This window comes from Aulonocara stuartgranti (genome assembly GCF_965226115.1).
Source record: "Aulonocara stuartgranti genome assembly, chromosome: 11".
Classification (NCBI taxonomy): domain Eukaryota; kingdom Metazoa; phylum Chordata; class Actinopteri; order Cichliformes; family Cichlidae; genus Aulonocara; species Aulonocara stuartgranti.
Window position 1 is genome coordinate 23,094,819 of NC_138947.1, and position 16,791 is coordinate 23,111,609.

Below are 16,791 nucleotides of genomic sequence, written 5' to 3' on the forward strand. Positions count from 1 at the left end.
CTAGTCGGCACACTCATTTCCTCCATTACCCGGGCGGTACGGTGGCTGGCTGCTTCCCAAACAAATACACATGTGCGGCTTGGCACTTGTGCTGTACGTAACAAGTCACGTGACGTGACGCTGCAGCTGTGATTGGTTCGGCTCTGCGCTACTTAATTTGGATTGGCTGTTCTTTTTTTTTTTTTTTTTTTTTTTTTAAGAGGACAAGAGCGGCGAGGTCTATCGCAATAGTTAAATTTTTCTATCGAGAAAAAGTTATATCGCGATACATATCGTTATCGTTCTATCGCCCAGCTCTAATATATATATATATATATATATATATATATATATATATATATATATATATATATATATATATATATATATATATATATATATATATATATATATATATATATATATATATTTTTTTTTTTTTTTTTTTTTTTTTAAACATGCATAAGTGTTCGGCTGCTGAAGCGATGCTGAAGTGTACTCCAGAGACTATGTTTGTTAATGTGGAGCTTTATTGATGTACTTTGTGAGCATTTATTTATCTTGTAATATCAAAGTCAATTATACAAAAGTGACCATGTTAATGCTTTGTCTTTCTACAATTTGCTCTGCACTCAGTAGATGAAAGACTGTCTGTGTCTTTGATCGCTATATCACAACACAGTTAGACCCACCATACTATTACCCACACTCTCTCTCATGCACGCACACACACGCACACACACACACACACACACACCGAGAGAGAGAGAGAACCAACTCCATGCGACTCCTAATTAACCCTGCTCATTCAGCTAAATCTGGTCCAGTACTTTACAGAAACCAAACTGCTTGGAAAGAGGTTGGTGAATAAAAAGCTTTCTGATAGCATGGTGTGGATGCATGATGTGCTAAAATTAGACTTCCTGACAAAACAAAACTAGATCCTGCATTCAGTCGAGACTTTTCTGATTGACTTAAATGAATAATTTGATTACGTTTTGCTGTGTATCCTTGACCACACTGTTAGGGAGATGAACCTGAAACTTTACATTGCCTAAAGCCGTGTTTGTGTTTGGAAAAATAAAAGAAGGCAGCTAAAAAAAACAAAAAACAAACATAAAAATTCTAAGTACTGGACAAATATTAGTCTTCAGAGTTCTTGACTTGGACAAGTGACCAGCCAGACCAATATGTTTAATTACAAACCAGTCCATTTCATGAACGTGCAACAGCAAGACAGGAAAATAGTTGCTAGCACACACTTGCACTCACAGCCACATGCTATCATGCTGTTAGAGTTAAAGCTCAGCAATGTCCTGAAGTAAAAGGGGGGCCAGCATAACATTTAATGACAAACCTAATCAGACATTTAAATCACCCTCAGTTGGCTGAACGTTGACATTTTAATGACACTAACAACGGCAAAATAGCTGAAGCTAAAGCTAGCCGGAGCTCATAAGCAACAGCAAGCTAGCCTTGGTATGAGCAAAGGATCAAAACTGTTCAAGGAAAATGAAGGAAACAACTGAAAAAGAGAAAAAAGCAACGCTGTTTACAGCAACTCAGTTTCAGTTTCATCAATTATCTGTATGTTTTTCCAGCAGCCAGTAGTTATTTGAAATAAAGTTATTTCATTGAGAGTTGATCCTATAACTTACTACAGTTTAGAGAGAAAACTAAAATGTAACAATTAAGAATATTGCCTGTTTAATGCATAGGTTACTCAAAAAACATAATTTTAAAACAATCACTTTTTGGTATGGACCATGTATGTCTCTTGCTTTTAGCCCATGTACTAGCCAAGAGCAGTAATAGTAGATTAAATACTACAATGTATTATAGTAACTTCAGAGTATACTCAGCAGGGAAGCTGTGACCTGTTTGACACATTTTTTCGGCCTGGTTAACTGCAAATGTCATCCTAATTATGTGAATAATCAGCACATCCTAATGAGATAAAAACACAGAGGTACTTGAAGGAGCATTAAGCAGTTAATACACACAGCCATGATGGGCTTCACATCATTAAAACGGTTTGAACTCGAGTTAAAGGGGGGAAGGCGAGAAAAAAAAAAGTAATCGTTTGCACACAGCCATGCAAAGTTCCAAAATGATTCCCAACCACAGGAATGATAACCAAACTAAAAATAGATGTATTTGGACAGGAAAGATCCTGTAAGATCACTGTGGTTTTTGTCAGACTGCTTTAACCACACACCCCAAACTCCCACTCCAGTTCCCAGTGAGAACATCCCACTGTCACGATTCACGAAGCTGCCGGATATCACAAAATTATTGCTCAGTGACCAATGGCAGCCCTGAACACATGTAACACTGTGACACAATAGAGATGATGGGCTCTCCCTTTGAACTGTGCATCTTTAAAAACTATTTCACTAATTCACAAAGCAGTCAATGTCATGGCGACACCTAAAATGCAATAATAACTTTAGATTATGACATTTTTAAACACTTCTTAATAGGAAGTAGACACACTATGAAAAAATAATAATAAAACACTCATAAAAAAAGAGAATTTAACATAGGAGGGTACTTTTTCTGTCAAAGAAAGACCAGAGGACTCCTGGTTCCCACATGGGAACATTACAGGTGATCATCTGGGAGTAGACAACTGGGTCACTTCCATTTTCACAATTCCTCTAAAGACAGGCCTCGAGGTTAAAGAAAAGAGAACAGTGACAGGTTGGACAAGATTTGAAGCTTTGGTCTTTGCTATGATGGTTTTTCTCCACTGATTATTCTCCATGCACTCTGCCCTGTACACTACATTTCAATACACATTTTACTCTTCCCCTCTCCCTTCGCTTCTACTCCAGGGTGTGTTTGATGGACTGATGTTATTATCTGTATCCCCTTCATCCCCGTCTTCAAAGCAGGGAGCTGGCTGTATGTATCAAGCTTTCGTGCGCTTAACAGATGCCTCAGGCACACTCCCAGCCTCGCTCAGGCTGGGAGTGTGTGTATATAATAGACAGCCTAATTGATAGTGGAAATAACAATACTGCTCCCTTGATTATCTGTACACGCCACAGTGGAGAGAGAGGTGCCGCATGTTCTAAAGCAAATTAAGTTTAGGAGTTTATGTGGCATCTGTAGTCAGGTAAAAGAAATGTATCAAACAAAACATCAGCCGGATGGCTTCTGAAGATACTACGCTACTGATGTAGGTATCATTTCAAAGAAGAGATTGCATTAACTGCAATAAACACGCACAGTGCTCATTGTACAGTATATTCATTTTATTACATTTAAAATTTTCCACTCATTATGTAGCCGATGAGGGTGCCTGTTTGATATAACCAAAAAGGTTATTAGTCTGTGTTTCTGTACATAACAACAAAACTTACCAATCTGCAGATCATTTAACCCACTGAAAATTACAAATAATACAGAGACAGTATTTCAAATATCAAAACAATAATGTGTATTTTTAAATATAAAGATCCTCATTTTAAACTTTATTTCTTAAAAAAAAAAAATTAAAAAAGAAGTGATGATTCTTTTTAAAAAGGAAATAAAACTAGGGTTAGGCTGGTGTTAGCTCTTTGCTGATCTATCGGCTTCAGCATTTATAATGGCCGATAAGTGAAAATGTTGACATTGCATGGTTTGTTCACAAGGGACTCTCTGCAACTTCCTTCATGGCAACCTGCTTAGAAAGCCACAAACATGACAACCAGCTGATACAAGCAGAGTCTGGCAAACCGAGAGAAGTAAATAAATGACCACAAAAAACAAACGTTAAGGAAACCTGTTTATGTTTTGCATTTCTCAAGGAAAAAATATTCCATGACACATTCGAATATCAGATTTGTAAATCAACAAATCAGGACAGGTATCTGTCTAAAAACAAAACAACAACAAAAAATCCTATATAGGTCGGAGTTTATTTGTAATGTTACAGGGCTAAGGTTCAGTATTTCAAAAGTAAAGGAAGGGAGTGTTTACTCCTCTTTGAATGAGTACACGAGCAAACAACTGAACAAGAGCACTGTGAGACTGCATCTCCACCAAGGCTAAACATTCCTTCCATACCATGCATGAATTACGTCCTTGGACATCTTGGTCTGGACTTTCTAAGGAAGAAGATAATGTGCGACATGCATATGATGTGAAAGATCCACTGTCCCTTAAACCACAATGGCAATCCATGCTTCCAAAATTACCTAAATTCAGATACAGGTCTAGATCAACTTCTAAAGTTCACAATTTCAAAGTTTAGCTAAGCTCCACCTCTAGATAGCTTTTCCATGCATCCATATGTTTTTGAGTAATACTTGCAAAGAACAGATAAACTGTTGAGAAAATAGATATATGGTACTTTTTAAGTAAAAGAGAAGCCAACAGCAAAACTGCAAGGTGTCACGTAAAAATCACAAAAACGTCCTAGAGTCTGCTGTCCACCAAGATTAGAGTAAACAACCACAGAAAGAAAGGAGAGCTGCTTGCCATGATTTGAACACCTAACAAAGTTGGGAGGAGGAGAACACTGATGTAGGTTCTACTCAGCGTCAGTAAGAACACATTACTCATCAAGGTTACTTGAACAGAATCATACTTTCCATTTACTGCATAATCAAATCCTAACAAAGTTAATTTTTCCAACTGTACTAAACCGCAATAGTATTAAACTGACTTAAGTTTGTATTGATGGCTAATCTGTTCTATAATAATTCAAGCAGTAAGGACTCGAAAACTTTACACCTCTTTTAGACCTTAAACACTGAACAGCAGATGCTACACTTCCATAATATACTAGCTATACCCTCCATTTAAACTAGCTGAACCCCTTTTTCTTCATCCTGTTTCTACTTCCTGTTTGTACTTTTCCAAAATACTTGAAGCTCATATTTGATAGTAACATTTAATCTCCAGGCAATCTATAAATAGATTGTTCTTTCATCATGCCAAACTCTAGATAACACTCACAGGTTACACTTCGTGACATGTTTATTTTCCCTCTGAGCCACTTCCTCCATAATCAGTCTGTCAGACTCTGCTTTTCTGCAGAGCAACAAACAGCGCTGTACTTGTTCTGTTCAGTCGAGCAGAGCGCCGATACGACGTCACGCTCCGCGTCTGGAAGAAATACTAGAGCCACTCCACTGGAATTCCTCACTTCCCAGTACTGACTCCCACTTCTTTCTTTTGTTTAGTGCGTATGTGCGTATGAGCACTACTATAGCCTCTGTGTCCAGCTCCTACATAGCGACATTGTTGTCATAGCCACGTAAAGTTAGCTGCAGGTCGAGCACTAGAATGGACTAAATTACATTTGAGTATTAATGAAAAGTTTTAAAAAGAGAAAAACCAATAGAATAGAATGAGATAAACTGAAAAACATACTATACAAATAGAACAAAATACTTTGTTACAGGAAAATTGCGATTGGTGGACATCAAGGAGACAGGGTGATAGTTACAATTGTGTATGTTGTGTGTCTGTCTGCACGTGTATGGTCCTCTGCAGAGACCATGTTGTATTAATAGATTACATGATTCCTGTGGACGCTAACAGTGGACTGTCAAGAGCACATTTTTACCCATTTTAGGCAGACCAGTGTGTGAACAATTCTCAAGGTTCTTAAAGTGAAAGAGCCAAGTTCCCAGGAGGTGCATCCCTCTGTATTCATCTTATTATTCTTATACAAGAGGCTACTTTACTTCTGCAATAAATCTCTTCTCCATAAGACCTGTTGCCACTGATTTTCAATCAAGTTTTTGTGTAATATGGCATACCTCAGCTTTTTCTCCCAGTTTCCCTTCCTTAAAAGTTTCAAGCGACTGTCGAGCTTTTTGACAGTCAACCTTCCACTGACACCATTTCTGATGAGGCTTCAGTGAATAGTCAATGGATCACCTGAAGGGCCAGATGCATCTCTCACGTTCTATGTCAGGTTTATGCTGGACCCGTTTCCTATTTCTTAAGCACATGACTTTGACAAGACATGACTTCCAATACTGTTCGTCTGCTGCAGATTTTGTTTAGGGCTTTTTTGGGCTTGTGATGTTTCCTGTAATGTTTGCACTGGAATGAAAATGAGTTAAAAAGCAGCCAATGTCCAAAGAAAAACTTTGAAAGACCTTCAGAAAGCCTGGAAAACTCTTGCTTAAGACCACTTCCATTCCAAGAAATTCTGCTTCCTTGGATTCAAACTATACAGAAATAAGACATGGCTCGATGCTTTTGCACAGTACTGTGGGTTATTAAAGGTTGATTTATTAAAATCACAGCTAACATTAGGAATGAAACCAGAAATGCCCTTTTATGCAGCAAGTAAAACACTAGCAAATAACAGAAGTCTTTAAATAACACATCTGTACCTCTTCCACATCAACCGTGCTGACTCTGATGGCTCCAGAAACCAGCAGTGCTAATTCATCTCATTTAGTAGAGGAAGGCCTACTTTCTCCCCCCACAGTGTGCTCCCAGACCATTTAGCAAGTACAGAAGATGTTAAAGAGATGCTCATCACTTTTGTCTCTTACCTCTTTCTGCTTGTGTCCCTAGGAGACTTGTACAGTACTAGCAGTGCTAGCATTACCACAAGCATATAGATGGAAGAAATGTGAGAAATCTTGTGCAGGCCTATTCACAAAGCTTTTTCCCCCCACACAAAGCTGAATTACAAAAAGCTCCACGTTCCACTAAGAGCTGAGTTACTAAAAGACTCCTGCCATTTTCACAAAGTACTATCCAACTGTATGAGCCCTGCTTAGATGCTGATTTACAAAAGCAACTGTTCTGTCTTAACTATATCAGCTTTTTGTCCCTGTTCATCACAGAAAGAGCCAAGTGCATTTTTAATGATCTGCCAGGTATTAATTATTTAGCTGCTGGTGGATTTACTGATCTGCGGCCAAAAGTTAATGGTCTGAGCTGCTATTTCCACTTGATTTCTGCACACACTGAGGGCTGGTGTTTAAAGTCAGAGATGTCGCTGGATGGATAAATAAGTGAATAAATGACAGAATGAATGAATGACGCATCGGACAAGTAGCAAAGAAAGCTAGTGGCTGTAGATTGAGCCACTGATCAACACTATCAGCAAAGTAGCAGCCACTTTGGAGCTACACAGATAAGGCAACTTTAAAATCGTCTTTTAAAACCTCGATTGCTCGACTCCCTCAAACTGTATCCAAACTTACAAGCTAAGAGTCAGCATGGGAGATTCATTGTGAGGATATCCTTATCGCCAACACGCAACATACACATCCTTAGAAATTATAGGGAAAAAGGTGTTTCCTTTTGGCAGACAATCGTGACATGTTTCTTCATTATAAAAGTAATCCTACTAAAAGGGCCAGCAGGGCACTGCCAATATGAACTGCTAACATTCAGCTCAGCATATTTTTAATAACAGAAATTCAGCCAAAATATAAATAAATCCTTACCAAAAAAAGAAAAGCAATCACAGTGCAACTCCCCGAGTCCGATTTATTCAGCTCTTGTGCAACCTTTACAAAACCCCGCCGAGAAGATCACACAGCCCACATATTGGGTTAATGCCAGACACTGCACTGGCAATTATTAATAAAACCTGATAAATGTTACCAGCTGGATGCTTTACACACACACTCCACTGCCCCTTCTAATCAGATCACACACTCAAGCCGTTTTTACACGTGAACTCTTAATGAAGCGCTCCTTCATGTCTAGAAATGTTCAGGGCTGCTGTGCAATCAGCCTAAAACTCAAAGTAGTGAACCTTGAAAAGACAAACTATGCAGCTAAAGACAAGTGTGGGAAAAGCAGGAAGATTTTTGACGTTCTTAGGAGAAATCAGTACATTTCGATAAATGCAAGCCTTAATGAAACAACATGGTTTGGCAGCATCAGGAGTTGACTCACCAATACTCTGTTCTCCATCTTGTCTCCTTTGATCTCCAGTTTGACTCTCTTCCGCAGTGACAGCTTCACTTTTCTTCCCACCGCATCCCTCACGCTCTCTACACAGAGGAGGAGAGAAGATGTCAAATAAGGAGTCAAATAAATAAGGAGTGACACAGACTAAAGTGAGAAAATTTGGGAAAATGCTGTTAAAGAAATTGTAATTCCCTACAACAAGAGAAGAGAAGAGAAGAGAAGAGAAGAGAAGAGAAGAGAAGAGAAGAGAAGAGAAGAGAAGAGGCGGCTTTTAATGTATATTCTTTTTCATTTGTAGTCTCTTTCCAACTTTGCTTACGCAGCAGAGAAAGATCAGTGTACATCAGCCACAGGGGAAAAATCCATCATATCTACTGATTAGGAAAAAAAATGATGAAATATTTAAGTTCCATTTTAATATAACAGAATATTGACTTTATTCTAGTTTTCATTTAATTATCAGATCATGAATCCCTCTTCTGACGACTGAGACGTTTAACGCCTACTTTCTAACACATAAAAAGAAAAGAAAAGAAAAAACATCATTTATAATATAATAATTTCAATTATTTCAATTATGCATGTGAGTATATCCATACCCGTTTGAACACAGGCCCACAGAGGCTTAATGCCGAGTGTATGTTTCCCGTTACAGACTGATTATTCACACCCAGCAGAAGTGTCAACAACCAGCGAACAGGCTCAAACAGGAGAACTGGGTCAGCCCCCTCTCCACGTTAATTCACCTAAAACACAGTCACAAATGCAGTCTGCGCACATGCGTCTGACACAGACGGGGATTCTGCATGTACATCTGTGCTGCGCATATCCTCGCCTACGGGCTTCCTCACACCATCATAAGATCAAAGGAAAAGTAATAATTAGGTACGGTGCAAAACGGTTCATCTGCCAGCCTTGAGCTTCCTAAATAAACTTCACTGCAAGTATGCACCATTTCCTGCTGCAGCACTTTTGCAACCTCAGTGCAGAGACCTGAGAGTCACAGAAAAATCTTTGCGACTCTCAAAAGGCCACAAATGTAGGCCTTGTATGTTTTAATGGGTCTGGGCAGATTTTGGTCTCAAATCACTCGTGTCGGACTCGGATGTAATTTTTTTTTCTGCCAATTTAATGTAGCTGTGACAGGATTTCTTATTTCACAAGGCATTTGTTTTCATTTGGTAGGTAGAGCATGTGTGCTATAGGTCACACCAGTTTAAATTGGAGGTGGTGGGGAAATGAGACACTTATGTCATTGCAAAAGTGTAAACAAACTACTGAGAGCTCCATAAATTAGTTGGCTAATTTATTAACTTAGTGTCAAACCTGATTTGTTGCTTCACAAAGCCACTAATAAATACACTCATGACACAGTAGGGGAAATAATTATTTGATCAAATGCTGGAGGAGGAGCTTGTTAATAATCTGACTGCAGGTGGGGCTGCAATTACCAAGAACACCATTAGTAACACACAACAAAGTAATGGATTGGAATTTTTCAGAGCCTACAAGGTCCCCCTGCTCAAGAAGGCATGTGTACAGGCAGATTCTTTGTGTATGGCTCAAAGAACATCATCCCCACAGTCTAGCATGGAGGTGAAAACATGCTTTCAGGCTGCTTTCCTGCTAAGGGTGCACAACGACTTCACAGCATTGAGGGGCCAATGGACAGGGCCGTGTACTGTAAAATCTTAAAAAAGGTCCTCCTTCCCTTAGTAACAGATGGGTGTCCAGCATGACAATGACCCAAAACATATCACTAATGAAACAAAGGAGTGGCTGAAGAAGATAAATACTAAGATGCTCGAGTGGCCTGGCCGGTCTCCAGATCTCAGTCCTATAGAAAATCTTTGAAGAGAGCTGAAGCTTGGAGTTAACAAGAAGCAGCCAAGAAACCTAAAGGACTTAAAGTTTCTGTGAAGAGGAGTGTGAAAAAAATCCCTCCTGAGATTTCCATCACTGTACTGTTTCATCTATAAAGAATTAAGAAGACATCATATATCAATATAGAGACAAATAATCATTTAAGTCATTTTAGAGCCAGTTTGCTTCAAAAGTGAGCAAAATTGTTTTTCCTCTCTTCTAAATGTTTAAACTTCTGTGTGTGAGAAAATAGTGACATGAAGCAATTTTATGGAAAGAAAGAGCATTTTAAATATTTAACTCACTCTCCAAAAAGATCATAGAGATGAAGGTCAAGTTTACTACCAGCATCAGCATTGCGCTGCAAACTTTCTCCTTCTGTTTCCTAACTCTCCTTGCTGACGCAGCCTTGCCTGTCTGGTTACTTTAGGTGTGTAATCAGACGAGTAACTGTTGCCCTAACTTTGAATGTGTCTGAGCATGTTTCAGTAGAATACATTTTGAGCACGAGCTCACTTATTCTGAATATGTCCACTTCAATATTCCATCCTCAAAAGGCTGAAACTCAAAGTGTCCTGACCTAATCTGCTCACTACCAAGTAAGTTAAACGGAAAACATGAGCACAAGCACTTGACATGTCCTGTTACTCAGCAGAGAACACTCTGAGTTCATGCAACAATTTTCCATCTGCAGCATCATGCTGAAACTCCTTGCACGATGCCAAGAGTAATGCTGCATGATACTGAATCATCACCACCAACAAACAATGGCTGGTTATACCCAGATGCAGACAGATTCCTTATATTTAGTGTGCAGAGTTGGGTGAATTAGTCAGCAAACATCAGGGAAATTTCCCATTAAGAAGAGGAGGAAAAATACCGTCTATAACAAACCCAAACACTGTAAAAACCTGCAGAAACTGTATTTAAAAGTGGTTCCCAGTCTCTGTTAAAGACATATATGTTTAACAGTTCAGGGAAAATGTAAACAAAATGGCTCAAATTAGTTAAAAGGTCAAGTATGCAAGAGTTCCACTGAAATTCCTGCAATGTAAAATTACACTCTTTCTGGCTTCTGTCCTAACTGGAGGCCAGGGTACACAGAAAATAACATGTAAAAACTGTGTTAGGGATCTATAGTATAAATGATACACGGCTAACACGTGACCTGACAGCATTTTCCTAAAAGCCTCCTTGACATTCTCCACTGCTCCTGTGTCTGGCAATGAGAAAATGAACCCTGCTTGAGATGAATGATGAAGTTCATCCAACATTACACCTGGATGTCAAAACCTGACCTACTTTCTTAAACAGAAACCCTGAGCCAAGGGGTTTCCAGACTCACACAAATGAGGAAAGGGGATCATGAAAACAAGGGTTAGAGTAGAGCAGCTACCAAGAAGGCTAGAGATGCTAAAGTGGACCAGGATGACTGTGAGTTAAAATTATGTGCAGAGGACTGACAGGCTGACCACACACATCTCAACTATCTGGCTCTTCTCCCATGTAAACATTAACAGAACAAGCACCTTGTGGCAGTGCTCCGCGTATAAACATCTCCAAGCTTAACTGGAGATAAAGAATTTGCAGTCTCTTAATAACAGCAGTCTGCTTTAGGGAGAAATCGGTTTAGTATTGCTATGATATTGAAATGAATGAATTTAAAAGAAAAAAATAACCCTGTATACATATTTTTATACTGTGGTTGGATATTTGTGCCTTAGCACTGCACTCCAAGTGTGGCTGCATTATAAACACAATAGATTTTATGGTTACAATACTATCAGTAAAACTTGTTACCATGCGGAGCACATGCACGCTGTGAGTTAGGAGGATGAGAGAGAGGGTATCGGTGATTGTTCCAGCCTGGACACACAGCCACAAATCCGCTTTTGTATCTTACCCAGAAGCTCTTTTGGGACCTCCGACACTTCCTCGCTCATTTTGCTGAAGATAATATCCAAAACAACGATAAGAACTGGCTCAGCGCATCGAGAAGCCTTAAATTATGAGGGGAAATCGTGAGCGGAAAAAGAGGAAAGAGTCAGGTGGTTCCTCCGCCGCCGCTGCTGCTGCTGGGATTCTCCCGGTTACATGCTCCTCTTCTCTCGCAGTGTCCGGACAATGTATCCGCTTGTGTTTAGGCGCATCCCTTTTCAGTTTGGAGAGTGGTGAGGTAAAGGCTGATGCTAGGGAGGGAAAATCAGCTAGAGTCCTTTTAAAATCATGCTGAAACCCTGCAGCCTGAGCGCCTGGCCGAGATAAAAAAGACCACCGCTTACACGCTCTCACACACACACTCTACCGTAAAGCTGTCGGTAATGGGCTACAGTAGGCTACCAGCCAATGGTGGGAAACGGGGCCCCTCCCCGGTCGGTGATGCGACAGCCTGGGAGCCGATGCGATTCCCAGAACACCGGCATGGCGTGGCAGGAGGGGGCGGCGGCGCTGGTGGTGTCAGACCGATATTAATGAGACTACAGCACCAGCTCCTGGAAGACTGGGACCTCTAGCGGTGCCAATCCCCATGTTTAACATCTGACACACAAGACTCCCGATGCAGAAGTAGCTAAAGCGCACAGCTTCGTTAGCTTTAGAGATTATGTATATATATCGCTTGGAAGTACATAAAAAATATATTAAAGCTTTGTTTGATGGTTGTTAGAGTCTTTTGAGGAAAAACAGCTATAGCATACGTCAAGAGTGGCAGGCTACATTTTATTGTGTGAAAGATTTAATTTGTAGGAAGTGGTTTTTCCAACAGTGGAGGTGGAAGAGAGCCTGACCAAAGAGCATCTGCTTGAGACTTTCATCAGCTGTGGTTTTCTGCATAAACGGAGTGAGGGCGACACCATGTGGTAGCTCGTTGACAGTACAGATTGCTGTAGTGGTTGCACTATGTCGGATTCATATATATATATATATATATATATATATATATATATATGAAAGTGGAGTTTTGCAGCACTTTTTTTTAGTAAACTATAGTTGAACTATAGTTGAAATTTGAATATTTCAGCTTTTTGAGATTGTGTCAAACAATTTGGAGAATCAGGTAGAGTGCTGTAAAAAAGTATTTGTCCTCTTTCTGATTTCTTCCACCCTTGCTAAATCACAAGTTACATGTAGTTAACAGTTTTTGGAAGGCTGACCGGTCACAGTTAGACTCTTCATAGCTGCCCATACTTCCTCTTTACTTGCACTTCCTAAATCACTGTCTTTATTTCATCTGTTCTCTCTCATTTGCAACACACTCTTCACTTCTTATCATATATTTATCCTTAACCGTCAAAACCTGCTGCAAATCATTTCCAGCCCAATCTCTCCAGTCCTCTTCTCCTTCATGCGTAGTCTCTCAGTATTCCTGTCTGCTTTCATAATCTTAATCTTTGCAAACCTCTTCCTTCAAATACTTTCCTGAACTTCCTCTTTCCACCACCAAATCTCTGATTCCCAGAAACTATACCATCTGAAGTTAAGTACAGCATATACAAACAGTAGCTTTAGCAATGGAAACTCAAGTTTATAGAGTACATATATACTTATAAAATGACAAACGATACAAAGAACATTCTGCTTTATCACATAACTTTGTAAAACAGGTATACAGTTTTTATAAATGTGTAACGGACTGCAGACTAGAGAGCATTGTTTACTTCATCTATTGTTAAGCTGCAGTTTGGGTTCTGCTGCTTAATCTCATGGAGTCTCTTCTTTAGTTTTTCTGCCATGGAGTTAAGATCTGAAGCTGTTAGCATGTCGGGAATCTTCCTCAGCTTTTCCTCCGGAGCCTTTGCCAGCCAGTCTATGATGTGATCCATGAGAGGCTCTCTCTGTTTGGGGAGACTGGACCTCTCTTCCGACGAGGTAAGAATGTATCTGTTGCAAGGAGACAATGGTTTAATTGGCATCTTTTTTGAATTTAGAGGTGAAGGAGTGCTGGAGAATAATCAAACAGACAAAGAGTGTGCTCACTTGGAAACAAACTTCTTGATTTTTCCTACACGCATCCTGTGTGCATGGAAGAATCCTGAGAGGAATGTCCTGAGAGTCTCACCTGAGAAAGTTTGAAATAACTTTGTAAATTTGGTTGCATTAAAAAATATTTTGTTTTTGGCAGATAACATTAATAACATACCTCCGTTTGCAAGACTCTCACAGGTGCCACACACGGTGTCAGAATAGGCTGAGCCAGTGAGGAGTACGCTCTGCCCGCTGGAGCACTCCTGATGTTTTACACACAAATCCACTGCAGAAGATGAGCTGGAAAAATATCCCTCTGGACACGTTTCACAAACGGTGTTTGTCTGCTGTGTACCTAAGAGAGGACAAAGGAGGACTTCAGGTCACTACATTCATTGGAAGTGTAAAGTGAGTTAGACATACTGATGTTTTGGATAAACAGAAGAAGATGGATGGATGGTTTAGTAGTTCATATTTATTAAATGAATACTGTACCTTTAGTTTGAACCCTGTATCCGGGGCCACACTCTGTGTGCCGGATACAGAAGTCATCAGCCGAGTAAAAACCTTCTTTGCACCGACAGATCCTGTTGGTTGTCGGGGAGCACTCTGTTTCCACCTCCAGGTTACCTGTGCAAAGGTCGTTGCAGTACAGACACCTGGGCAGGTAGTTCCACAGATCGGTGAAGTGGCCATTTTTGCACGGCTGACACTGTGTGGGTGTGGTGGCAGTGCAATGAGCAGACATGAACGTGCCCGGTGGACACTTGGGACATTTGAGGATTTCTCCGGTTACCGGGTCTCGGTGGTCAAAGGTGGGAACAGGATCCACCACTGAGGCACCACAGAGTGAACCAGAGAGCAGGAACAGCGCTGGCACGATAAACTGTGAAGAGAAATGACACGTGACATTATGCGAAAAATTAAAAAAACAACAAAAAAGTACGCTCCCAATATTACACCAGAGATAAGACATACTGAGTTCCCAACAAACATGTCGACGATGAACCCGCGTGTCTTGAAGTCTTGATGTCTAGTCTTAGGTTTATGTGTTGATGTTTAAATCACGGGAATTCCCCACATCCTTACCGCGATGACGCTATCCACGCTTGGAAAACATTTGCGCACGTACAGACGTTAGGTACGGTTCATATGCGGTCGCTATTCGTTTCGCCTTTAGGTGCACCTCGTAAATTCAGCCATCTCTACTCCCAAGGACATAAGGCTGTTTAAAAGGCTTTTTGGGGTCAATATGTTTCCGTTGTTGGGATAAACACGTGTCTTTAATAACTTTGTTGTTCTTGATGCGTTGTTTTATATAATTCAGTGCTGAAATCATAACAATAAGGTAGCTTCTAAAAGTGAAACATGAAAGCTATCACAAGGGTCTTGGTAATGTGTTAAATAAAAAAAATATTATAGGATTTGTTGAATTACAAAAATAGACTTGTTTTGAGATGAAACTTTCAGAAGTTTTGAATTATATACAACATGGCATCAAAAAGAGTAACAAAGTCATTAAAGGTATGTTTATCCAAACAAAGGAAAATTAATCCAAAACAACAACCTTATGTCTTTGGGTGTACAGATAGATGAACTTACGAGGTGCACCTGAAGGCACCATGAATAGCGACCTCATATTAAACCGTACATAACGCTGTAGATGCGCAATTGTTTTTTCAAGCGTTGATGACATGACTACAAGTGGTTGAAAAACAGTAGTGGTGTGCGGATCGATACTGACATATGGATTCCTCCAATAACAGATATTTATCCTCTGGAATTGATTTTCATATTAAAATATCCTCATTTTATCAATTTAGGGGAAATTTGCAGTTGATTATCAGGACCATTGTGTCGATTGCTGGGAACTACTTCTTCTTCCGCCTGTCATAGTTATATGCGAAACACCGCTGTTTAAATACTGAAAAACATTTCATACACAATGCAGTTAGATAATAATTTGCGTCTATAAAATGTTTCTCAGCTATAATATTTTCAGTCTTACTAGTTAGTGATTGTTAATTTAATATTTTAAAATTTTGGTATTGACTTTTCAAGTTTTGTATTTATTGTTTGATAATTCTTCATAATTAAACAATAACAACAATTAGTCTGATGACTTTTCATTAGGAAAGTCCTATTCCTATTCATTAGGAAGGTATAATTGGAAATACACTACTTTGTATGGATCCCCGTGGTCAGCCTCCAGACCTGCTCTGTCATCACCGCTGGCCCCGCGGTCGGCCTCCGGACCTGCTCCATCCCTTCCATTGGTCACTTGGCCAGCCACCTGAACCGTTTTGTTTTGCACTCAGTTTCCTTAGATCACGGCCAGCCTTCAGAACTGTTTTTTACCATGTTCTTGGACTTTTGCTCTTGGTTTTTGGACTCGGTGTATTTGTATTCTATTTTTGTGAGTGTTTTGGTATTATTATAATTTAAGTTTAACTAGTTAGTTCTGAGATCATTCTTACTATGTCTCTGAGGTTGCTTGTGATCATTTGTTTCTTAGGTTCCCCTTTGTCCTCTGTGTCCCTCTCTTTGTGTTTGTGTGTGTCCTTGTCTTTTTTTCCCTCTTGTGTTTACGTGTTCCCCTCCTTGTGTTTCCTTCCATGGCTCCCCTGTTTGTCATGTCAGTTCATGTATCTTCACCCCGGTAAGGTTGGCGATATATCGACTATCTGAGTCTATAGGCTGAGGTTATTGTCAATCGTTTTTACAAGGGAGATTTTTTTATTTATTTGCCCATGAGTAATTTTGCTAATAATGTTGGCTGATGACCTCTCCTGGACTGCAAATACCACGGCAGTGGTAAAAAAGGCCCAGCAGCGTCTCCATTTTTTGAGAGTGCTCAGGAGGAACAACCTGGAGGAGAGGCTGCTGGTGACATTCTATAGAGCCACCATAGAGAGCATCCTAACGTACGGCATAACAACATGGTATGCAGGGTGCTCAGTTGCAGATAGGAAAGTACTGCAGAGGCTCATCAACACAGCCCAGAAGATCACTGGCTGCTCTCTGCCCAGCCTGGAGGCCATTGCAAACTCTCGGTACCTCAGCAGAGCTGGCAATATCATTAAGGACTACTCTCACCCT

The 16,791-nt window shown here is 39.9% G+C and overlaps 2 protein-coding genes across 3 annotated transcripts in view; both read right to left on the bottom strand.

Moving 5' to 3' along the window:
• Nucleotides 1-12,450, bottom strand: part of LOC309716786 (F-actin-uncapping protein LRRC16A-like) — an 88,169-nt gene extending 75,719 nt beyond the window's left edge. Inside the window, exons 1-2 of the mRNA XM_082550819.1 lie at nt 11,633-12,450; nt 7,852-7,949 (exon numbers count right to left, since the gene is read on the bottom strand). Coding sequence (XP_082406945.1) covers nt 7,852-7,949; nt 11,633-11,672 — 138 coding nt within the window. The 5' untranslated portion in view covers nt 11,673-12,450. The remainder of the gene's footprint in view (nt 1-7,851; nt 7,950-11,632) is intronic.
• A 781-nt stretch (nt 12,451-13,231) lies between these two features.
• LOC309716449 (tumor necrosis factor receptor superfamily member 11B-like) lies at nt 13,232-14,823 on the bottom strand. 2 transcript variants are annotated; one of them, XM_082550247.1, is made up of 5 exons: nt 14,671-14,823; nt 14,188-14,578; nt 13,868-14,047; nt 13,717-13,786; nt 13,232-13,608 (listed from the first exon to the last, which is right to left on the bottom strand). In XM_082550247.1, exons 1-5 carry the CDS (start codon nt 14,686-14,688, stop codon nt 13,368-13,370), a joined length of 900 nt encoding a protein of 299 aa, XP_082406373.1. In that variant the 5' UTR covers nt 14,689-14,823; the 3' UTR covers nt 13,232-13,367. The 2 variants fall into 2 exon arrangements, with proteins under 2 accessions (XP_082406373.1, XP_082406372.1); XM_082550246.1 differs by having other exon boundaries at nt 13,705-13,786.
• Between the last annotated feature and the right edge of the window lie 1,968 nt (nt 14,824-16,791).

Coding starts and splice junctions, on each gene's coding strand:
- LOC309716449 (XM_082550246.1), bottom strand. Junction 13,787..13,867: donor TGAGAGTCTTGCAAACGGAG/GTATGTTATTAA, acceptor AAACTTTCTCAG/GTGAGACTCTCAGGACATTC. Junction 13,609..13,704: donor ATCAAGAAGTTTGTTTCCAA/GTGAGCACACTC, acceptor TCCTTGCAACAG/ATACATTCTTACCTCGTCGG.